General features: G+C 46.1%; 2 protein-coding genes across 4 annotated transcripts in view; one reads left to right on the top strand and one right to left on the bottom strand.

Annotated features, from left to right (window-relative positions):
- Positions 1-1,311: 1,311 nt before the first annotated feature.
- On the top strand, positions 1,312-7,489 carry BSX (brain specific homeobox; the record flags this gene model as incomplete). Its single annotated transcript, XM_080983821.1, has 3 exons — positions 1,312-1,629; positions 5,239-5,435; positions 7,205-7,489. Exons 1-3 carry the CDS (start codon positions 1,362-1,364, stop codon positions 7,487-7,489), a joined length of 750 nt encoding a protein of 249 aa, XP_080839947.1. The 5' UTR covers positions 1,312-1,361.
- A 13,002-nt stretch (positions 7,490-20,491) lies between these two features.
- The window catches only part of JHY (junctional cadherin complex regulator), a 34,128-nt gene continuing 30,813 nt past the window's right edge, over positions 20,492-23,806 (bottom strand). For all 3 annotated transcript variants that reach the window (XM_080983470.1, XM_080983471.1, XM_080983472.1), the window contains exons 7-8: positions 21,834-21,959; positions 20,492-20,942 (exon numbers count right to left, since the gene is read on the bottom strand). In XM_080983470.1, the coding sequence (XP_080839596.1) occupies positions 20,739-20,942; positions 21,834-21,959 (330 nt within the window). In that variant the 3' untranslated portion in view covers positions 20,492-20,738. The remainder of the gene's footprint in view (positions 20,943-21,833; positions 21,960-23,806) is intronic.

A 23,806-nucleotide genomic window follows, 5' to 3' on the forward strand; every position in this document is an offset into this window, starting at 1 on the left:
TATGCATGGGATCACAGTTTTAGGCCTTAGGAATATTTGACTTTGGCCAAACAGGTCTCTTCTGCTGCTACCAACACTGTTAATGATGCATTCTTAAGCATCCTTAGTAGGAAGCAAGTCCTATTGCATTCATGGGCAAATGTGCATAGGATTGGGCTGTTAGTGGCTTGGGACATTGTCCTAACCTAAACCATCATATAATCCCTCTCTGTGCCAATGCAAACATGCAACTGTATCTCAGACAACCTGCACTTCTTTTTCACACAGAAGGATTCTCTCAGTTGTGATTTCTGATCATTTCTACCACACTTTATTTGTTTCAAGCATCTATATACTGCTTCGTGCCATACTTTCCAAGGCTCACTTTTAAAATGCACAAAGCATATTGCGGTCCTCAACTTGTTGGTTCTGGCTCTCCCAGATGGAGAACTGAGACTGGGAGATTGTAGGGCCACCCCCCTCAGGCTCTGAAGTTGAGCTATCATTCCATCTCCTATTTTCCCAAGCCATCCCTCTAAACCACAGAGCCACGCAGTGGCCCAGGGATGCACAAATAACCACTTTGAATTTGACACTGAAAGTACTTCTGTGTCTGAGAAAAAGGGTATGTGTTGTCTTGCATGATGATCACACATGCCTCGATTGCAGTGCATGTGCTCATGATGTGGCCACAGCAGGGGCTGTTGTGGCTTCTTGTTGCACCCAGGAAGAAAACATTCCTGGCAGTCTAGAAAGTACACCGTGCCTGCATTTTCCATGGGAAGGTGTGGTGGCGCAGGTGGTAGGAGGGGCCTATCCCTCTGTATCCCCTGTCCCAAAGTGGACACCAATCCCTTCCCACGCCATCCCTCGGCGCTCCTGCTCACTGCCCCGCAAGCAGCTTCCCCTGCGCTCTTTTCAGCACCACGGACAGCGTCTCCCTCCGTCGCCTACATTCGCCACTCCTGTGGGTGACATCGGGCAAAGCCGGTTTTTCCCTCCGCCCTGCTAACCCGCGATTGGTTCTCTGGATATCCCCCTTCGGAGCGGCCCTCAAAGGCGCAAATCCTCTCCCTTCCCCCCACCCCCAGCTTCCGAAAGCCCTTGAAGGATCCACCTTGCTCTTCTCTCTTGGCTCCCTCCAAACCGTGAAGGGAGGAGGAAGAAGAAGAAGAAGAAGAAGAAGAAGAAGGAGAAGAAGAAGAAGAAGAAGAAGAAGAAGAAGAAGAAGAAGAAGAAGAAGAAGAAGAGGCCGAGTGAGAGAGAACCCCACTCCTGGTTGGCTTCAAAAGCAACAAAAAGACCCGGAGAGACAGAGGACAAGAGCCAGGGAGTTCCTTCGGCGCCCCCCAGCCCGGATCCGCGTCTCCAGAAGCGGGGAGATGAACCTCAATTTCACCTCGCACGCGGTGGCCCACTCGGTGTCTTCCCACAGGCCAACTTCCTTCTTCATCGAGGACATCCTGCTCCACAAGCCCAAGCCCCTTCGGGAAGTGGCCCCCGAGCACTTCCACAGCCCCCTGGCCTCTCGGGTCCCTCTGCTGGACTATGGGTACCCCCTGATGCCCCCGCCGACCATCCTGGCGCCTCACCCGCACCACCCGCTCCATAAACCGGATCATCACCACCCTTATTTCTTGACCACTTCGGGTAAGCGCTCCTTCGCCGTCGCCTCTCTGCCTTTGGCTTGAGGAACCGCGCGAGTCTCTGTCGTGTGCGTTGCCTGGTACCCAAACTCGTGCCGGTGTGTGTCCGGTGCCACAGGTTGGCTATTGTTGGTGGGTGGGCTTTTTTCGGGGAGGGGAGGCTTTAAAAAGGAGAGGAAGCTGCCCGCTTTGCTGTCCAAGAAAAGGCAAAGCTGTCCAGTCAAGTCTAGCCGCGCTGCTGATGCGAACGGTTTAGTCGAGAACTCCCCAAATCCGATTTCATCCAGGTGGTTGCCAAACTTTCTTCTTTACGCACAAAATGACAAGACGCGGGTTGAGGCTTTAAAAAAATTCAGAGCAGCGAGGGCATCTTCCGTCCCTGCTCTCTTTGATGAAAGAGAGGAGAGGTTTAATCAAAGAAGCGGGGAAAGGGCGCTGGAAGTTTGGGAATCAGCCCCTTGACGCAGAGATCCTCCGCTTGCGTCGCGGGCACGAAAATCCCTCGGTCTATATGAGTTTCAGTTCGTCCTTAAAAGAATCGGAAGCCCTTGGAAGTAAAGTCCTCTTGGTCGCTAACTTCCAAGGTTTCTGACTTCCGATGCTCAAAAATAAATCAAGTCAAACCTTAATAACTTTTCAGCAATGTCGCGATTGAATCTGAAATTATAAAATAAAACGCGGTATGGAACTTCTTTCCCACTGAATACAAATAAATAAATGAACTCACGCGGTTGCTGTTTTCCTTCAGGCTTTTAAAGGGGCTTCTCTTGAAGAGGAAGAGAAGACAGATTAATATTTTGTGGAGCGACCAGTGGTTGAAATTATAATTTAACCATGAATCATTCTCAGTTTATAAACGAAAACTAATATTGGATTTATCTTCGAACCGAATTCATCCCACAATTTAGACTCCAGTATTTAGAATCTGTTAAAAACAGGGCGCTAATTGATTTAAAATAGAGACGGAACCGTCTTTTTGACAAAAAAAAAAGCATAAACCCATTACCTTTTAGAATGTATAAGACTTACATATTTACAAAGGGATAGAAAAGGAAAGGGATGAAAAGGCAAAATGTCAGACGAAAACTTAAAATTTATTTCCTTCAAATTTATTTAATTAGAAATTATAAGTAATATAAGGGAACGTTGCTTGAAATAGCACAGGATTGCAACCCAAAAGACTGGGAAGCTTTTCAAGAGTTGCCAAGCGCACAAGAATGTTTCCTTGAGATGGTTTTATTCAATCCCGTTTTTCCAGGCATGAAAATGCAAAATCAAACAAAAATATATTTTTTTAAGTCGATAAAGGAAAACATCTTAGAAATACGAAAACAGTAGTCGTGAAAGGAAACACACGAACCTTGCAGCTTGCCTATGAAGAATGTAAACGACACTTAACGGTTATACGATTTAAAACGGGGAAGGTAACCCGTATAGAGTATCGCATATAGAAATAAGGAGCCGCAGTGAGCGCGTGTTTTTAAAGGCTGCAATGTAATCAGATGCATAGGTGTCGACTCCCTGCGGCCCTGGGTGCCCGAGCACCCACAAAATTCCCCATGAAGGGGCCGCGCACCAACAAATTTTGGCGCCAGGGCCATGCACCCTGCAGGGCACCCACGACCCCGGGCACCCACGGTCGCGGTCAAGCTGGCATTTCTGATCAGATGTGAAGTCAGGCTGGCGGGTGCAGAAGGTCGCTCTTCCACATTCTGCTCCCACCCGCAGATCCACCTGATAGGTGATCAAATAAAATCCTCCTTAGGACTCAGCAAGATGATAGGGAAATAACCCTGTTTTGCTGGCCACCAGGGTGAACTGACACCCGGTAAAAGAGTCTTCTGCAATGCATCCACTCTGGGACGTGGAATTACAGGGGGTTTCTTTTTAAACGACGAACTTTTGCAGTGTCTTAAAAGCCAGAAAACAAAGGAGAAAAACGAGGGTGGAAGCGGAAAGGGGCAATAGTTGCGGAGTTGGTCACAAATACTTAATGACCCATTTGGACTCACATTTGCATTTGGGAGATTAGGTGGAGGGTAGATCAACTCTAGGAAACCTTAGCAATGAAAGCTGTCAGAGGAAGCGGTTGATGCTGCCCTTAATGGCCTCCGGACTTGCAGGCTCCCTTTATTTTTCCAGGAAGGCAGAAATTCAGCAGGAAAAACTCTTCCCGCCGCTGTGTTGGGGGTAGGGAAAGCTTCACCGACAGATTTTCTGCCTGTTACGCAGCAAAGTCACAGGAGCTCTGCCATGGCTAAAGAAAAGTCCTCCTGAAATCCTCTCCCCCCCCCCAGCCCAACTGATGTAGTAGCTGACAGCGAAGAAGTCCTGAGTTCAAATTCTAGCTTGCGGGGCGAGGGTTAGGACTGCTGGCAGGATCCTAGCAGGGACACGCACGCAATTTTCTTCTAACGCAACCTTCTGCTTGTCCACTCAGAAGTCGGTCCTATTGACTTCAATCTACGAAAGTGTGTAAATGTGTGAAATTGTAGTCTTTTAGCTCTGCCTCTCAAGCCACCGCTACACTGAGCTGTTTTGGTCGGTAGACCTTTAGCAGAGACTGTTCGTTCCTTTACCCTGGAAGAAAGGGGAGGGGAGCTTTGTGTCTTCCAGGGAACTGGGGTAAGGGGGGGGAGCTGGAAGAAGAACGTCCCACTTCTGTCATCATCGACGGGGGAGATTTTGGACCGGGACGCAGGAACTGGCTCAGGTGCTGAGCTAAGAAGACCCCACCTCCCAGTTCCTTGAAAAAGCGCCCCGCAAAGCTCAGACTCCAAGCACTCCAAACCACGGAAGGAGTTGCTCCGGGGCTCTTCAACCACCGTTTGTTTCTCTTGGAAACCCGCCCCAATTTTGAACTGTGCTCACTCACGTGCGTAAAAGAGGGGTTTGGGAACAGAAAAGCAGACCTCGCGCTTAATCCGTTTTAATTAATCCGGGCCAAACGGCAGAGGATTTTCTACCCTTTCGGGTGGCTGCCTCATGATCTGAATTCAAAGAAAGTGGAGTGCGGGGGTGGGAGGGAGATGAGGCCCCGGACTGGGTGGGAAATGACACGTCTTAAAACGAAGTCTAGTGAATAGGGGAAATAAGAGGTAAATAGCCCCCGTCCAAAGATTAAGCGGGGAATATAGAATTAGGGAGCTCAGTGCTACTCCTAAGAGGCAGTGTGGTGGTGCTAGGTGTTGGGAATGGCAAAACAACAACAACAACAACAACAACAACAACAACAACAACAACCCTACTCTGGCGGTTGCAATGCTACCTTTGTGGCCGCGGCTTCCCCATCCCCGGCTGCGTTCACATAAAGGAGGCCGCACGGTGGTTTGCAGTCGTTTACTGTTGAGGCCTCTCGGCGAATAGGCGCTGCGATGGCTACATGGAGCTTCCGCGGGCAGGGGCAGTCTACCTCTGTTTGGCGGAGACCATGGCGCCTCCACTCCCAGTGGCTGGACTTCTTAGAGGGCATTGGCCTGGGATTCCAGGCACCTTTATCTCCCCCTTCCCACCAAGAATCCATATCTATCGATTTCTCCTTAAAGGTGGGCTGTGGGTTGTCGGTGGGGCGCCTGGCAGGCCCGCCACGGATCCGCTCGTGTCTTCCTTGCAGGGGTGCCGGTGCCCGCTCTCTTCCAGCCTCACCCGCACGCCGAGCTGCCGGGCAAGCACTGCCGCCGTCGGAAGGCCCGCACCGTCTTCTCGGACTCGCAGCTCTCCGGCCTGGAGAAGCGCTTCGAGATCCAGCGCTACCTTTCCACTCCCGAGCGCGTCGAACTGGCCACAGCGCTCAGCCTCTCGGAGACCCAGGTAGGGCCGGGCTGGAAGGATGCGGAGGGACGAAGCGCGGTGGGTGGGTGAGTGGGTAATTGGGTGCAGTCAGGCACCCCGCAAAAGCCCCCGGCCCCCAATGGTGGGGGGAGGAGAAAGCAGCTGTCTTAAAGGGGAGTGAGCCCCGGAACGTCTTCCTCCCTCCCTCGAGAGCCTTGGGATGCCGGGTGACCTAGGCTGCGGTCCTCCTGCCTACGGCCTTACTCGAGAGTCGGTCCCATGGAGGACACGAGGGGGCTTACTTCTCAGGAAACATGCGCAGGATGTTGCTTGCAGCTGTCATAAGTCCTGGCTCAGTGTGTTGAGAGCCTTTCTGTGTGGTGGAGGCGAAAGGAGGAATTCAGGCGGCACAGAAATAATTTAAACAGAAACAGTAAAGCAAAATGTTCCTGTCGAATTACTTTTAATTGATTTGAGTTCTCGCCCTTTGAGTTACAGCCCCGGCCCACGGGGCAGTTTATGATATTTCAGTAAAACCCGAACAACAGTAAAATAGTAGTAGTGGTAGTAGTAGAAGAATTAATAATAATAATAATAATAATAATTTGTAGAGTTGGAAGGGATCCCGAGGGTCATCTAGTCCAACCCCCTACAATGCAGGAATAATAATAATATGCCATTGGGACAGAATTTAAAATTATAAATCAGCCATCTCGTAAGTTCACCAGAGAGATGTCGGTTCTCAAATCTGCCACCCCGAGGAGCAAATGGAGCTTAGTCTGTCTTCTGAACTGGATTGCAAAGGGCCATCACTTCACTTAGCAAGGTTCCAGAACTAACACAGAAGCTCAAAAGACCTGCCCCGAGGACCCTACAGTTTGCATGCCAATAAATGGGAGGGCAACGGTGAAGCTAGCGGGGCATGGAGATGAGCAGATGAAGTTCTGCCACGAAGTCGTGCAATTAAGCTAGCCTGTGCATGTTTACTCGGAAGTAAGCCTTAAGGATCTCAGAAGGGTTTACTAGCAAATTAAGCCTACGTAGGATTGCAACCTTAGGTTTATTTTCCCTTGCGCAACTCCATGCACGCTTTACCTGGGAGTAAAACCCCGCTGAATTTATTTGCGAATAAAGAATGAGGCATCTGGCTTGAACCCAATCTGAAACCTACGATGAATGGGGAGGCCAGTTTTTCTCTCCCCATTGCGAAATCGCGCGCGCGCCTGCCCGCCCGAGTGTCTCTCTCTGTGTGTGTGTAACTGTAAGAGTAGGATGGGCTGACATTGCGGGGTGTTGAACAAGCCTCCCTCACACAACCTCAGTTTCCCACCTGTCTAAGGCGCTCGCTTCTTCTCGGGAGTTGTGGGCAGAACACATTGCAAGCTTCCGTGAACCTTGGAGCGGCCACATGCTGTGTTTAATGGCAGCCGTGCGCTAGGATCCCCGTGAAACAGTCTAAGAAACCCAAAGAAAACTGGGCTCCTAAATAGTTGTCAAACGTATTCACAATGTAGATGTGGACACACGGAGGCATTTCGAGTCCTCCCCGGACTTTCCACTTGCCCTAGAAAATGTAAACCGGTTCCGCATCCGGATCATCATTTCCCCGCTTTCTTTTTCTTTCAAACAATAGAACTTTTGTTTTGTCCACTTGGCAAATGTGCCTTTGCCATTCAGTCCCCTCCCTTCCACCCTTTTCCAGTGCCATCCCACCCACTCCGCAGGGATGGCGTTTGGGAGGAAGGAGTTCCGAATATCTCTCCCTTCTGACGTGCGCCCGAGCCAACCCTCGCCGCTTCTCCTTGCAGGTGAAAACGTGGTTCCAGAACCGTCGGATGAAGCACAAAAAGCAGCTGCGGAAGAGCCAGGACGACCCCAAGGCCCCCGGCGCGGAGGACAGCGCGGAGCAGGGGGCCAGCAGCGAGCCGGAGCTGGCGCCGCCAGACAAAACGGCGCCCGGCGCTTCTTCGGCCTCCTCCTCGGCCGAGCCCCGCAAGGGCGGCCACCCGCCGCCCTTCCTGCTAGAGGAGACCGAGGACGAGGTGGACATAATCGAAGGGGCGGAGCTTTGTGGCCCTCAGCACCTCATCTAGGGCGAGCTCGGACTCCGGGACTCAGCCAAGATGGGCTTGGGTGGGACTGGCCTGACGCGGGGAGGAGTAGGGTGGGCGGTCCGCTGCTAAAAGACTCCTGGGTCCACTTGAGGACAGGTGGCCGATGGATCTGACCCCAGACTCTGATCCGAGAAGACCAAACCCTGGACAGATGTGAGAGCACCCCACTGACCCATTCATCCATCCTCCTCCTCCTCCCCGCTCCTTTTTAGGACTGGGAATCTCCACCAACATTTCCCCGCCCCGTCGAGTTAGGCAAAGGTTGTGGGAACAGGGCGGAGGAAACTGAGCGAGGCTCAGAATCCGGATCAGATCCATGCAGGTGATTTCAGCTGGAGGAGGGATTTGGACCATGGCATTTTTAAACAGCTGTATTTTTGCGCGCGGGGCTGAGTGGATTCCATCCCCCGCCCCCACCCCCAATTCCTACGGTAAATGCAGAAATTAAATTGAAGTCGGGGGAATGAATGGCAGTTTCTCTGAATGCAAATATAAACCACGAACTCTTCGATCTCTGTTACGTGGAAGATGCAAAGAAGGTAACGTCAGTAAGGCTATTTAATAATACGCGTGAAAAACATATCATTTCTAGGAAATTTAATTCTCAGAATGCTTGAGATTCTATCTCCAAACAGCCCGATCCCATGGCGCGTGTTTGCTCAGAAGTAAATCTCTCCGCCTCCACTAAGACTTGCTCCCGAGTGAGCGCGCACAGCGTTGCTAACTTAGTAAGACCGTTGCAAGTAAAGGCCACGATCCATGCAAAGTTAGAAGCACTTTGCAGTCCCGTTAGTTTCAAATTGGGAGTTAAAGCGCGCTTAGATCTTTCTCCTTGGGATAAATGGACTTTTAGGGTGCTTAATTATAAAGGGATTGTGTCTGAAATTTATTCCATGCTGTACATAGGATTTTTTTAAAAAGTCATTTTCTCTAGAAAGTTGGGCGTCTGCTCTCAAAAAGATTGCTATAATACAAATATAGCTATGGATTTTTTAAAAATGTGGACAAATTTAGCACTGGAAATTTTAAGAGACAATAGTCAGAATTAGGCATTTGCCTTCAATCGCTGTACTGAAAGGCGTGGAGCGGGGGAACGTTACCTCTACAGAAGGGTAAGGCGTTTTCCTACCTGAAAAAAGGTAAGATTTGTACTTAGCTAGGCTGGATGCCCTCTGGAATGTTGTTGTCGCTGTGGACATTCTGCGAGGGCAAGGAGGCTGGACTAAATGACCTCTGAGGTCCTCTCCAGCTCTGAGAACCTAATGAAAAATAATACCCTCCCAAAGTATCCAGGAGGATTGATGGCCAATAAATAAAATCCGTTCCAAAGAGAGGGAAGACAGATGAACCCGCAAAGATTCTCAAGCTATTTAAGCGTCTGGCTGTGTGGAAATTCTACCCTTTCGCCTTCTGCTGCTGCAAAAGAACAGTCTGACGGGTCTTTAAAGACTGCAATCCTATGCTCACTTTCTTGGGACACTGTTACTTGGGAGGAAGCGCCGTTGAGTTCAACGGGAGGGACTTCTGAGCAAACACGCACAGGACAGTCGTGGGTATGTCTACTCGGAAGTAAGTCCTCCTGATTTCAGGCCAGTCTGCACAGAATCGCGCAATTCGTTGCGTGCTCATCCTCTAGAAGTAAGGCCTGTGGCATCCCATGTTACCCACCCAATAAGTGCGCGCAGGACTGAAGCCACAAACCCTGTTGTTCTTTGTAAAGTGCCTGAGAGCCCTCTCAGAAGAATCTCACCTCTTGAAGAAGAAAAAAACTCACCCTGTGTAACGCAAAAGCTCTCAAACTCATGACATTGTTGTTTTCCTGTCCTTATTAAACGCCCCCCCCCAATAAACAGCTTTTAGGGTGGTTAGAAAAGAAGTCTGGTTGCAAGGACAGAGCAGAGCGCAGCGCCTTCCAAGAAAACTTTTTTTTGGAGGGGGAGGCGCGCGTAATTGACCAATTTGCAATTGGCAAGAGTAAAGAAGTATGTGTGAGAGAGACAGAGAGACACTCCTCTTAATTTCATCCTGCTATCCCCTATAACCGTGTCCAAATTCCAGTTAATTTCCTGCTTATTCTCTTCCACTAAGCTTTCTCCCACCGCCATTTGAGCAAGCCACACATTTCTCATACCATGTTAGAAAAGAAAACCTCCCTAGAATTGAACCCTTAAAAAAGACCCTGGTGATGGATGTCTGCTGCCTGTAAGGAAAGGATTTTTCAATTACACCGTAGGACTAAAATTCCCTTCGGGTCTAGTTTACTTAGATCTTGCCTAAGCCTTCTGCAGAACGGGGGCATTTCGGGGTGCGTTTGGAAGGGAGCACAGCCCTTGTCTACTTTGCTGTGTGGAAGGACCCCAAAAGTCAAACTTCCCGCGCCTCGGAGCCTGTGGCCAGATTACAGCTTTGATCCTGTGTTTCGCTCGCCGCTGTTTCCTTGTCTTTCGAGGTCCCGATTTTTCATCTCCACGGTCTGATCCTTTCTCGAGTTTTCCCCAGCCAACATCGGACTTGTTCACTCATGTATACAAAAGTTAAATGCTTGAAATAATGTATGTTTCCCCCGTTTTTGTGGGTTTGGAGAATATTAGCGAAAATATACTACTACCACTACTAAAAATATAATTTTTACAAATCGCACGTAGGGAAACAAAATAAACATTCGGAGAATGGGTGATTGTCATCTTGCGACTCTCTTGCGGTAAGGAAACCAACCCAGATAAAAGATTCATCCATGCATATTTACTCCGAAGTAAGACCCTCGTGCTACATTCGAGGAGACAGTCTTACTCCCAAGTAAGTGGTTGCAACAGCCTTAATGGGTTTATGTGTAAGGAAGGATGGGGTTTATTTTCCCTATCCCTCCGTCCTCTTCAAAGTTAGCTCCCCGCCAGGATCTTGCAGAACTGTTCCCGCCACAGCAAAACGGGCCATTTCCTCTTACTTCACCCCATAGAGTGAAATGGGAGCAAATGCACAGGCTCCTTCTGCTCTGAGGTTGCCGTCGAAACATGCAAGACTTGATTGAATGCCCCACTGAAATCACTGGGTCTCGCTTCTGGGCAAAGAATCAGTTTGCAGATGTGGCATTCAGAAAAGAAAGGGTTTTTTTAAAAAAAATTAAAAGAAAAGTGGGGTAGTGTTTCTCAAATTATAAAATATTTGTATATCGTCAAAAGGAGGAGTGTAACCATTTGCAAGACCTAATAGGCAGCCTGCCTTTGCTGATTCGTGCTACTGATTCAAATCAGCCTTTTTAAAAACCTATAGTTAGATAGTTCCAGAGAAATAACCCTGCTCTTTTGGAAGGAAGGACAAGAGAAAAGTTGAAAGAAAGAAAGAAAGAAAGAAAGAAAGAAAGAAAGAAAGAAAGAAAACATCTCAGTCATTTTAACAGCTATGCTAATCTTATGACAAAGTCAGTAATTCAAACGGGCATTCCCCTTTCCCCAATTAAGGACTGCAACCCAATCAATTGATTACAAACATTCACCATGTAATCCTATATATATCTATTCAGAACTAAATCTCACAGAGTTCAAAGGGACCCACTCTCAGGTAAAGGGGCACAAGAGTACAACCTTACTTGACTAAAATGGGGCCCTGATATATTGGCCAGATTTATTTATTTTTTAAATGTATTTTAATACCAATACATAGGGAAAGAGAGGATAGCCAGCACCGTTTTGGCAGAGACACCACCCACTTTTCACACCCAGGATGGGAATATTTCCTTTATGGGGGACCTATGACTTGCTGTATGTTCTTAGACTACAACCACCATCAGCTCTGCCCATTGGCCATGCTGGCTGAGGCTGATGGGAGCTAGAGTCCTATGTGCCTGCAGCAAGACAGATGTGTACTATCTGAAAATGAACAAAGTATGTTTCTTGATTCAGAACTACTGTGTTTACTCATATGAAAGTGTAAGCAAATGTAATCAGCAGCTTGATCAACTAATCAAATTAAACCTATATGATTACCGATAATCAATGGACATAACTTGAAGTGGCAGTGAGGGGGGGGGGCTGCCCAACTTCAGTCAAAGGAACATAGGGATGCATAGATAGATGGATGTTTGTGGGGGTAGAGGGATTAAAATCACACACTCTAAATGAATCAGAGTGGAATGTCCCCAAAGCACTATGTATTTATTTATTTTCCAAAATTTATATGCCACTGACTCTAGAACAACAGTCTAAAATAGTCATCAAAATTCCAATAAAAAGGCAAAATATTAGAAACAAGTTACATAAACATTTGAAAACATGAAATGAAATCAGTACATCAATTTTAAAACACTTACACTTCCTAAAACCACGTTGACAAAATTACGTGCCAAAATTCTATGGCTTGAACAAAGTGTTTTGCAGAGACCAAAAACAATACACTGAAGGCACCTGATTAAAGCAAATCTTAAAAAATGTAGTATAAACACAAACAATTGAGAAATACTGGCCTGCAAGTGCTCCAAGTGGAGAACAGCCTTTATCAAAGGTGTCACGGGCTTTGAAGACACTTGAACTCAGGGTTCTAGGGAGAAACGTGCTAGGAGGAAGGCACTCTTGGCAAACCCTCACCATGATCAACTCCTGCTCCAGAAACCTATGTCCCCACTGTGGAAGGACGTGTGGATCCAGAATTGGCCTCCACAGTCACTTACGGACTCACTGTTAAGACCGTGTTTATGGAAGACAATCTTACTCAGCTATGAGTGATCGCCCAAGAAGATGTTAAACATACAATATCTTAGGAATTTCTAAAATGACCCTGTAAGGTAGGCCAGTACGTTTGTCCCCATATTACAGGTGGTGTATGTTTGTGTGCACTTATTTTGCAAGTATTGCATAAACAGCAGGGCTGAGCTTTGCGTCAGAGACTTCTGCTTAATAGTGCTGTGCCACTGACAGCTCCTTTTAGTGGGTCCACTTGTGGGAATGTTCAGTGTCACAGGAGAGGATATATTGTTTATTAATATCCTTCCTAACTTGCGCTAGCAAGTTTCTTTACTTAGCAGAGTTTACATTCCCCTTTTACATGCACAGCAGATAGCTGGTTGCAGGCTCGTGTGAGCTTCTCACTATTATACAATTCAGTCTGTCTCAGATTGAATTGTACGTTCCTGGTAAGTTCCCTTGAATCCCTCTTTAAAGAATAAAGATGCCACAATCTTAATCAAAGTTAATAAAAGAAGTTTACTTACATCAGTTCACAGATGGATTCCTGAAGGCAGACATAGTTTCAAATATGTACATGTGGATCTACCCCATATGGGGGAATAATCCCAGTGTTTCTGCTAGCTGAGAGCTAGCAGAACAGTCCTAGCTGGAAGCTGGTCAGATGAAGAAGGAGGTCAAAAAGGGAGCTGTGCTGCGTGACTCATCCTTTTGTAACCTGGACAGGTTTGGTCACACCCACCTTTTATCACATGCAAAAGGAAGGATGCTCCAGCCAGGAGGAACAGGAAGTTTCGACTGGCTGGACCAAACATTCCCTCGCATGTCTTCTCTAGCATTACAAGGAATGTTGTACTTGACTGCCTCTCATGGATCACATCTCATACCACTAAGATGGTTGAGGGTAGGCCCCACTTCTCCAAATCACTTCACCCCTTGATTTGTACCTATTGAAATGGGCTCAAGGCTGACACTGTTAGATGCAACCAAATGCTGAAAGACTGGGGGCTCTGGCTGTGTGGTGAAGAGATCACACATTGGTTATCCCATTCTCTCTGAGGAGAAACAACCCACCCCCTTGACAGAAATCCAGTTTTCATTTGAGCCTCATCTCAACCCCCTTGTAAATGGGCTGGTGAACTTGCTGTAAAGATAAATGATGGTGGATTTCAAGCTTTCTGTCATCATGGAACACACTCAGTTTGCACAGGGACACCGCACCCCCCCCCCAGTCACATGCTGCAGGAACACTGCTGATAGCCTAGTGCACACACTCAGTTCATAAACAGTTCTGGCCAAAACTCTGTTTGAACTGAGGCTACATACAAATGACCCACAAATTAGAATTGTGGGTTCGTTCCAGTCTTAGTCATCCTTTGGCTCATTTAGATCAATGGAACCCTAACAAGTACAGTATGACTAGGGCTGTACCCATAACCGTGTCTGCTCAGAAAACAAGCCCTATCTAATTCAATGAGGCTTACTCCCAGGTAAGCAGAGTTAGGATCGCAGCCTAAAGCTTCATATATATATAATGCATTTAGGGCACTTGGGTTTGCCTAAAGAATCCTGGGAACTCTAGTTTGCCCTTCACAGGGGTACAATTCCCAGCACCCTTAAACTACAACTCCCACGATTCTTTGGGGGAAGTCAGGTGCTTTGAATGTACGATGTGCACACAACCAGTGTCTTGATTCAACTCTATGGTTTCCCCCACTTCCGAGTCTGGACCCCCCCCCCCTCACATCTTTGCCCTATATTTGACAGATGTACTGGCCAGCCATTTGAATGTAGATCTTGTTCATCTGATCTGCACTTCTCCCTGTGCTTCAGACAAACTGCCTGCCTTTAAAGAAATATTTCCAAGGACTGAATGCATCTGTATCCAATCAAACATGCACGGGTTTCTTAATCCTTAATAAGAGTACAACAATGTTGTCTAAGAGCTGAAAAACTGCTTGTTGGTACAAAAAAAAGTCACACTGATATGAACGTTCAAAAAGGGCTTGTGGTGAGTTCAGTGCATCACTGGTTCTAGCCAACTGATGCTGTGTACAGACAGGTTCTGCTGAAAACATGCATAAATATCTCTCCTCAAGCTTGATCCACAAGAGGACTGGTGATTGTACATTTGAACACACAGCAGTGGGTGCATTTCCACATTGACTCCATCCGTCAAGTGTTGTACATAATGTAGAACATGATGTGCATTTCTCTGCAGCTATTCCATTGGTCTGACATGGTCGCTTGTGTGCTGTGATGGATAATTTCACTGAGTTACTCAAGATCTGTTTCTGAGGAACCCCTCAAGGTTCTCTGGAGCACAGTTTGAAAAACAACGTCTGCTGATTAATGCAAGCTTGAAGGTTAAACCATAAAGACTGTGCCTTTTAACCAAGGGAAACTCCTTTTCCTGGCTGCACAGAAAGAAAATATTGTTGAGCTGGAAGTTTAAAAGGGCAATCTGACCTGTTCTTTTGGATAACAAGCTAAATTGAGTGCCCTCCACATTTCATTCTAATGATAGGATAGCAAAAAGCTATCATTCCGAAACGAGGGATCATGTTGTCTAGGATATAATATAAACACAGTCATTAAACATGGTTAGGAAGGTAAAATATTTGTATTCCAGAGTAGTCTACCTCTTGACACAAAGACAACACTTTATTTCTAATTTTACAACCCTCTTTAAAAATCAAAATCCTCAAAGTGGTTGACAACCTAAGTAAAAACAAACATTTCCCCTTACTTGCTAGCATTTGCATTAAATCACTTCTGCTTGTCCTCTTCTTGCGACCATCTACTTATTAATTTTATTTTTCTCATGCCAGCCTGGCTAATATTCCTGTAAGACAGAGATCAGTGTTGTGACCTTCTACTTATTAATTTTATTTTTCTCATGCCAGTCTGACTAATATTCCTGTAATACAGGGATCAGTGGGGAACCTTTGGCCCTCCAGATGTTGCCATACTCCAACTCCCATCAGCCCCAGACAGCACAGCCAATGGTCAGTGATGATGTGAGCTGGCATCCAGAAACATCTGGAAGACCACAGACTCCCTACCCTTGCTCTAATGCACTGTTTCCCAAACTTGGGTCTCCAGCTGTTGTTGGAACACAACTCCTATCATCCCTAGCTTAGCAGGACCAGCGGTCCGGGATGCTGGGAACTGTAGTCCAAAAACATCTGGAGACCCAAGTTTGAGAAACCCTGGAGGCTTAGAGCCCAAGCATGCTTACTAGAGAGTAAGCCCCATTGATCACCATGGGACTTACGGTACATGCACTGTGCATCTTTCTCAAGCTGGGGGCATGGTTACTTCCCAATAACTCCTGGAATTTCAAAGCAATCCCATACAAGGAAGACATTACAGACATGCATTGACTGGCAAAGGTATTGCAAGGCCTCCCTGTCTTTTAATCACTGCTGTAAATAAAAAAAAAAGCAACAGACACTAAATGTCTGGCCTCAAAGGATTCAAAAAAGAGAAGTCAGCACTCTTCAATGACCCTTTGGTAAGTTTTAGCTACTCACCCTTTAGAGGACATTCACAAGATAGGAAACTACCACCAAGTCAGACCACCTAGGTCCATACAGCTCAGTAGGTCAACACTGACTGGCAGCAGCTCTCCAGGGTTTCAGGCAGCTCTAGCTAGAGACACCATTTGCATAGACTGCTCTGTGCTCCACCACCCAGCAATGGCTCTCTCCCCTTTTCTAACCATCCCAGCCAACAATAATTGAAATACCACTCTGCAAAGAGAATAAGCTAAATGTCCTAAGACTGAGATGGAGTTCTTCAAGGGAATTGAAAAGGAAAGTATAAATATCTTCACTGATTGCCCAAGTTCACTGTTAAAAGAAGCGACAGAGCATTGTTAAAAGTTAAAGTGCTGTTTGTGTGTTTAGGGGATTAATGGGTACAATTTAGGGGTTTAATGGGTACAATTTGAATGTCCCTAAAAGCTGAGGTTGTACCTGGCTTTTTCAAAGGCGTCCTCATTTCCAGGTGATGTGGAAGATGTAAGGAAGGCACAGACAGTACAGAAGGTGATCAATTAAGACATTAAGCATTTCCTAACACATGGCCTCATTTGCATTTTATCCTAATAACAAGGCCATCAGCTCATTTTCAAGGGAGCACGGGCTACTTCAGCTAAATCCTTGGATCAAAGCAAAAATGCCCGCTTGCATTTTCTAATCGGAAAAGGGAATGCTAATTTAGAGCCCTTAATGTGTGGTGGTAAGAGACTCCTTCAATTAACCAAATTCTATGGGCTCAGGAAAAAAATAATAATACTAATAAAAAATAGATACAAAGAGAGTCAGACTGGAAAGGCAGAAATGCTTATTAAATCAAAGAGGTCCAGCATTCATTACCTCCAGCATCTGGGGCCAAACACTAGGCGTGCAGCTCATCAAAGCAGTGTGTGTGTGTAATGGGTTAAATTGAGAATATAATCTAATTAAAATATTAGATGCGAGTAAATAGTTCTTTGATATCCCTCTGAAGCTTTCATTAAAAAATAGGTTCTCAAGCTTTGTATTTAGGGGGATTATCACATCTAATCAGAGAAACAAGTTTTGGGCCCGACTAAGAGATGCTTCAAAGTGTTACCATTTTGGGGTGGGATGATTATTATCTGTAGATAAGCAGTTCTTATGCAGTATGGAAATGTTACTCTGTCGCAGCATTGCAGGCAATATTTGGGAGACCTAAGTCAGGGCCAGTGCTATAATGAGGCTTGCTGAGGCAGCTGTCTCAGTGGCACTCTGGGGGAGAGCTGAACCAGGCAGAGGGCCTTCTCAGTAGTGGCGCCCTCCCTGTGGAACGCCCTCCCGTCAGATGTCAAGGAAATAAACAACTACCTGACTTTAGAAGACATCTGAAAGCCCTGTTCAGGGAAGTTTTTAATGTCTGATCTTTTATCGTGTTTTTAATATTCTGTTGGGAGTGGCTGGGGAAACCCAGCCTGATGGGCGGGGTATAAATAATAAATTATTATTATAGCAAATTTGGACATGGGTGCTCATGCATCTCCCTGTCACCTAAGTGAATATAAAGGATGGGAGCTGGGAGACAGGGCCTAAACTGGAGTAGACCCAGAAAGAAAGAGAACTTCACCACTGAGTGTGGGCCATTTCAGCATGGTGCAATGCCACATCGACACAGAAAGTGTGTGACTGCACATGTGGGCAAGGCTGATCACGTGGTTTGGTGTGTTTTCTTCTTCTGGTGAAGGCAATTCTTTGAGAAAGGCCCACCTCACATGCACACCATTGCAATGTGGCTTTGAGCCCTGCAGGGAATATAGGGGAAGAAGATGTACCGTATTTTTCGCTCCATAAGATGCACTTTTTTCCCTCTAAAAAGTAAGGGGAAATGTCTGTGCGTCTTATGGACCGAATGTGTGGTCGATCGCTGGCTCCCTTTCTGGCCTTGCCCCCTTGCCCAGGCCACCATTGTTGAATGTTCTGCAGACGGAGGCTGTTTCCCCAGTGACATGTGACTGGTTGATTAGATTATCTGTTTGGAAACTGTAGAAATGGTTCCCTTTCCTTTCCTAAAGAAGCTGCAGAGCTGTGAGTTGAACCCCATAAAAACAAGATTTTTCCCCTTTGCAAAGTAAGCTCAACAACTTTGAGCTGATCCTCAAAAAAGGGGGCTTTTTCCCTTTGCAAAAGAATCTGCACAACTGTGAGCTGATCCCCTCCCAAAAATGGGGCTTTCCTCCTTTCCTCCTCTAAAAACTAGGTGTGTCTTATGGTCAGGTGCGTCTTATGGAGCGAAAAACATGGTAGCTCAGGAGCAGAGCATTTGTTCTGCACGAAGAAGGTCCCAGTTTTAATCCTTGATGGAATCTCCAAGGCGGGACTGGGAGAGAACCGTCTCTGAAATGCTGGAGAGCTTCTGCTAGTCAGTGTATACTGAGCTAGATCGACCAATGATCTAACTCTATACAGTGGTACCTCAGGTTACAGACGCTTCAGGTTACAGACTCTGCTAACCCAGAAATAGTACCTTTGCTTCAGGATGAGAACAGAAATTGCACGGTGGCAGCGGGAGACCCCATTAGCTAAAGTGGTACCTCAGGTTAAGAACAGTTTCAGGTTAAGAACGGACCTCCAGAACGAATTAAGTTCTTAACCAGAGGTACCACTGTATAAGGCAGCTTCCTAGGTGTGAAGGGGTCCAGGAACTGAGCCGCTTTCATAATATGGGCCTGCTAAATGCTTTCTAGTTTGGCTTTCCAAAGGAGCAGTAGAGCCACATCCTTGGGCCGTGCAAGGTTCCACACTTTGCACAAGGTATGTAAGATTATTTATTATCTTATTTGTTAAAAAAAGGCCACTTCTGCATCTCAGCTTCGCAAAAAGAAAATCAGAGCTGTTTACAACAATTGCACAATGAAGACCACATGCAAATTTACAGATCACCTGCTGACTGTTATAGGAAATATGTGGTCTGGGTAAGTCTGGCAGCACAGAAAGGTTTTCAGCAAACATTTAAAGGTTAATGTAGAAGATGCCTGCTGGATCTCCTTAGGAAGAGCATTCCACAGGACTGGTCCAAATGACACTGTTCACTATGCACCAGACCCCTGGAATTTGCCATGGCTTCTGAGTATTCACTTGAGGTTCTGTCAGACAGCCTTTGCATTGTGCATTCATGATGATTTGTGCTCAGGATGGTATCAGGGTGGTGTTATTCATTTCCACTTTCAATACTATCTGTGCCTGCAAGCATTTTGGAGTGGATATGCTGCTCCATTTCCATACAGTGCATGTCCTATAGCTTCCCACTGAAATCCTGTAAATTTTCATACTGGGATCCCCCCCCCCCTTGATTTTTCTTTCGTTGTGCTATCATGCAAGAGTTGCCTCTCCAGACAGCAATATTGTGGATAAGCTTGGGGAAGCATTATAGAACCCCTACTAAAGTGGAAGGATGTGTGGACTAGATACAGTATGAATCCACCACTGGTGTGCTATTTTTGTGTCGGTGATATGCTGGCAAGTATTTCTTCCTTCCTTCCATATGATGGTATACTGCTTAACTCTAAGGCAGTCTCCAAGCCATTTTCAAAATAAAAAGCACAATATGGATACACACACACACACACACACACACACACAATACACAATGAAACTGGAAAAAACGTTGATTTGGGAATCGTTTCACACTGTGTAGAATAAGGGCCAAGGAAGCCATATTGCTCACTTTGATTCCTGAATGTAATTTGTGGAGTCCTAGAAGGCACAGATGGGTGACATTTCCATGCCACTGTTTCTGCAAAATGAACGCCCAAGTAACTGAAACCATGATTTAGTTCAGTACAGGCAGCCCCCATTTATGTGCATTCAATATGTGCACATATGCGTCGTACTGAACCCGGAAGTGACCTGGAAATGTCATAAAGATGTCACCGAAACATCACTAAAAGGGTGGAATGGGATGTTTGCAGGCTTTTTCATGGGTTCAGTTATACGTGATTTCACCAACAGGTGAGCAGGGCTGGATTTAGGTTTGATGAGGCCCTAAGCTACTGAAGGTAATGGGGCCCTTTATATGTCCAGCTGTCCTTTGTCAACAACAAATTGTCACTGTTTTTTTGTGTTGAATCTATGCTATATTGTAATTCATGGACCTCATAGGTATCTAAAGCCACTTGCACATAACAAATAGGAGCCTACACAACACAAAACACTATTGCTGTATGTAGGTTTTATTTTATTTATGGTATTTTTTATCTTATATTTTGGAAATGTACATCCAGTTTTTTCCCCTTTAGATTTTTTGGGGGCCCTAAGCTATAGCTTGTATATGTAAATCTGGCTCTGCACGTGAGGTGCCTTGTGATGTAACCCCCACATAAACAGGGCTAGGCTGGGTGGGCTGCCTGTAGTTCACTAAGGTTTTAGTAGTTCAAGTTCACGATCAAGTGTCATCTGCGACCCTTGGGGTAGGCACCAAAATTACACCTTGGCATAACTGTTGCTTTGCAGTTTTTCTTCAAAACAAGCCACCCCAGAGCATTTCCAAAGGTACTTCAAGTCAGCTTGAGCATTTGACAGCATTTCAACACACATCATTAGCATAAAATCATATATTTACTTTAGCTGACTTCTGCCTGACTGGAAAATAACAGTGTTCCTACCCCCCCCCCAAAAAAAACAACACAACCCCTCACCAATCTGGAGTGGCCCTAGGTGTAATATGACATTGGCCCAGCGAAGGATTTGGCAAGGAAATAATAAAAGGGGGAAAGGTGGTGTAAATAAATTAAGACCGTTCTAGAACATTACCTATCCAACTCTTTAATTAGCAACAATAAAATCTGACATAAAAAAAAATAAAAACAAGGGAAGGAGGGTGAATAAGGAGAGAAAAATACTTCACATCTTCAAAGTTCATTTTGTGATAGCAGAAACTCATAATTCAATGCCAGTCCTTGGGCATTTGGGGCGACCATCAAAAGAGCAGAGCAAAACGGTCCAGTTCTCTGCTGCTTCGGAAGGCCTGCAGTCCCTGTGACTTTGGGCTCAGTCTCATACAATATGAAGGGTTTTGAAAGCTGCAACGACTTGCTTCTCCTTTTCGTGCCTGTTCTGCAGGGATTCGAGAGATGAAATGGGAGGAAGATTCTCTCCGTTTAAGGTGCGCGCCAGGTTCTTTTCGTCCTTGGGCTCTTGTTCCGACGGCCTCGACACATATAGCTTGGGCTTGGGGATGGTCTTGGCGTACTCTAGGGCCTGAAGGAAGCAAATGAAAAAATGAATGAACACAGCAGGGGGAACACTGTGCTTCCCAGGAAAGGGCACAGTTACACATCCAGCATCTACTTCTCATCTGGCAGTGCCGGTGGCTGGGTCCCGTTTTCAAGTGGGAAGCCATAGGCGGGAGGAGGGATGCTTAACCCTCCCCCTGGCTTCTGTTTCCACACAATGACCCCTCACCCACATCCCTCACACACTGTCCCTCCTCCCCAGCTGGGATTCCACATGCAAGTTTGGAATATGGGAGAAAAGTAACTAGGGTTGGGGAAATCTAAAAAATTGAGAAGTGGGTGGTGGACGGGTTAAGGATACTTTACCATGCCTGCCATCTTCCCAGCCACTGGTCTGCTGAAATCACCTTCATGCTGCTTTAAGGGAGAAGCAGCAGGTGAACAGAGATAACCATTCATTAAGTGGTTATTTACCATGTGAACTGCATGTTTTACAGCACAGAGAGCCTCTGTGGGCATGTCCAAGTGGCAGTTTATCGACTTGGCGTTCCTCATGCGTAAAAGCTTTGCTTAGTGCCTGCACCACACCGTCTTTTCATCAAAAGGCCACCTCAAACCGTCTCCCCGCTTAATCTGGATTCAAAGTTTCCCGTGGAAAATCCATTATGTAAATAAAATCCTAGAGAAATGGCAAAAGTGGATTGAGCTGAGGTGCGAGAAGTGGGATGGCCTTTTGATGAGAATGGTGTTGCATGGATGATGCAAAAAACACACAAACCACTTGCATGTGATGCATGAGCAATAAACTGCCACATGGAAGCATCCTATATGCTGTTGACTCAAGGAAAGGGGCTGAGCCATCCAGTGCCTCTTATCCCTCTACTTGCTGAGTTTCTCTTTCTGGGAGCTGACTCACCTTCTGCCTGGACAGGGCCGATTTGTTGTCGTGCCTCGGCTGCGGTTTCCGAGCGCTCGAGATGTTCTTCATGTTGTGTTCCTTAACCTGCTTGGCATATTCCTTCTGTTGCTTCATCTTTTCAGACTGTCAGGAGACAAATGGCAGTAGTGGAAGGACTGTTTAACAAGTCTGGGGCGGATACTGTAAGGATGCGGTGTGATGGTCGGTGATAAATTTAGAGACGAGAGCAGGGACTGTTGTTGGACTCCCCCACCAAGCATGGCCAATGGTCTGGGATGATGGGAGCTGTGGTTCAGAAATATCTGGAGGGCACTGTGTCAGCTGCTTCTGGAAGAGAATAGAGTGCTGGACTTCTTAATCCCAGGAGTACAAAGATCAGTGGGTGGTATTTGTCAAAGCATGGTCTCTCGCCCTAGCCTACATCACAGGAATGTTGTGAAGATGAAATGGGGTTTATGCCACCATATACATCTTGAGGAACACACAGGATACAAACATGACTAATGACTTAAATTATCTTCTGTTCTCTTTTGTGTTTCTGATTGCGTGGTCAGCTCACCCAGCTTACTTTGAGGGTGTGGATAGGACACTTAAAGAGAAATCACTGAGAGTTTAGCTCACTTTTGGCTTCATAAATGACATGACATGGATATTCTATCAAGTTGAACAGGACTATCAGCGACCATTCCTGCGCCTCCTCTCATGTTCCAGGCAGGTTGTTCATCTTTTATGTTTTCAAAACAACAGAAACAGTTATACAGTGGTACCTCCGGTTACGAACTTAATCCATTCTGGAGATCCATTTGTAACCCAAAACCGCTCATAACATGAGGCGCGCTTTCGCTAATGCTGCCTCCCGCTGCTGCCATGCTGCTGGCGCGCGACTTCCGCTCGCATCCCAGGGAAAGGGTCGCAACTGGGAGCATCTACTTCCGGGTTAGCGGAGCTCATAACCCGCAGCGTTCACAAGGGGGAAGGTACATAACACGAGGTTCCACTGTATATCCATCTGCCTTATTTCAACAATGGAGACATGTTCAAACTCAAGTTTATTTATGCATTAAATTTTTATAGCTACCCATCAATAAATAGCCCCTGGGTGGCTTACAAGCAATACAATATTAAAAATTTCAATATTTAACTACTGAAATTTATAGTAAGTGGGTGGGAATTTCCTTAGAAATGATTTTTCGTCTTAGACGCCACTCGTGCCATTCCAGTCATATGTGGCGATGGATTAACCACTGGTCTGGAGAAGCACGTGCTTAAATCTTTAAATCTTTTATGGTTTAATATATTTTTTTATTTAAAAAATCATATTGGGGCGGGCATATAACCTTTTCGGTGCTCAGGGCTAATAACAACAACAACAACAATAACAACAACCACCACAACAAAAAATATTAAAAACACGATAAAACATCATTGTGGCCCTAGTCATACCAGAATGGCACATTATGCTTGACACATAATTTTATGGAGAAACAAAACCTCATGGTTTCACAAAGGCTGTATGTGTAGCTATGGATCTCTGCATTTATTCCCATTTCAGCTGTCCAATCTGCTTCATTTCACACACAAGGCCAAAGGAATCAAAGCAGCTTTTAAAGTACTCTGGACTGGTACTGTCTGCTGAGTTATTTCCCCCACTGCAACACCCCACGGTGCTCTCCTAGACTGCAAATGCTATATGACTGTTGTCTTATCAGTAGGGTGGAAGGGCAGCCAGGATTATGTTCTCCCATCTATCTGCTCAGAGCATCTTGCAAAATCATCCACGGTAAAGGGGGAGAAAAGAGGCTTCTTTCAGGCCCTTTCTTGGATGATTGGCTCCATCTTCTTCTTTGGTCCAGCAACACCTGATGTTTCTTAACAGGGCCTAATGTGCATTCAGCTACTCTACGGCTGCATTTGCTCTGCTGTGCTTACTTTCATTTTCCTCCCTTCTGCAATAAAGCCAGGCCATCTGA

Source organism: Podarcis pityusensis, assembly GCF_964106645.2.
Source record: "Podarcis pityusensis genome assembly, chromosome: 15".
Classification (NCBI taxonomy): Eukaryota; Metazoa; Chordata; class Lepidosauria; order Squamata; family Lacertidae; genus Podarcis; species Podarcis pityusensis.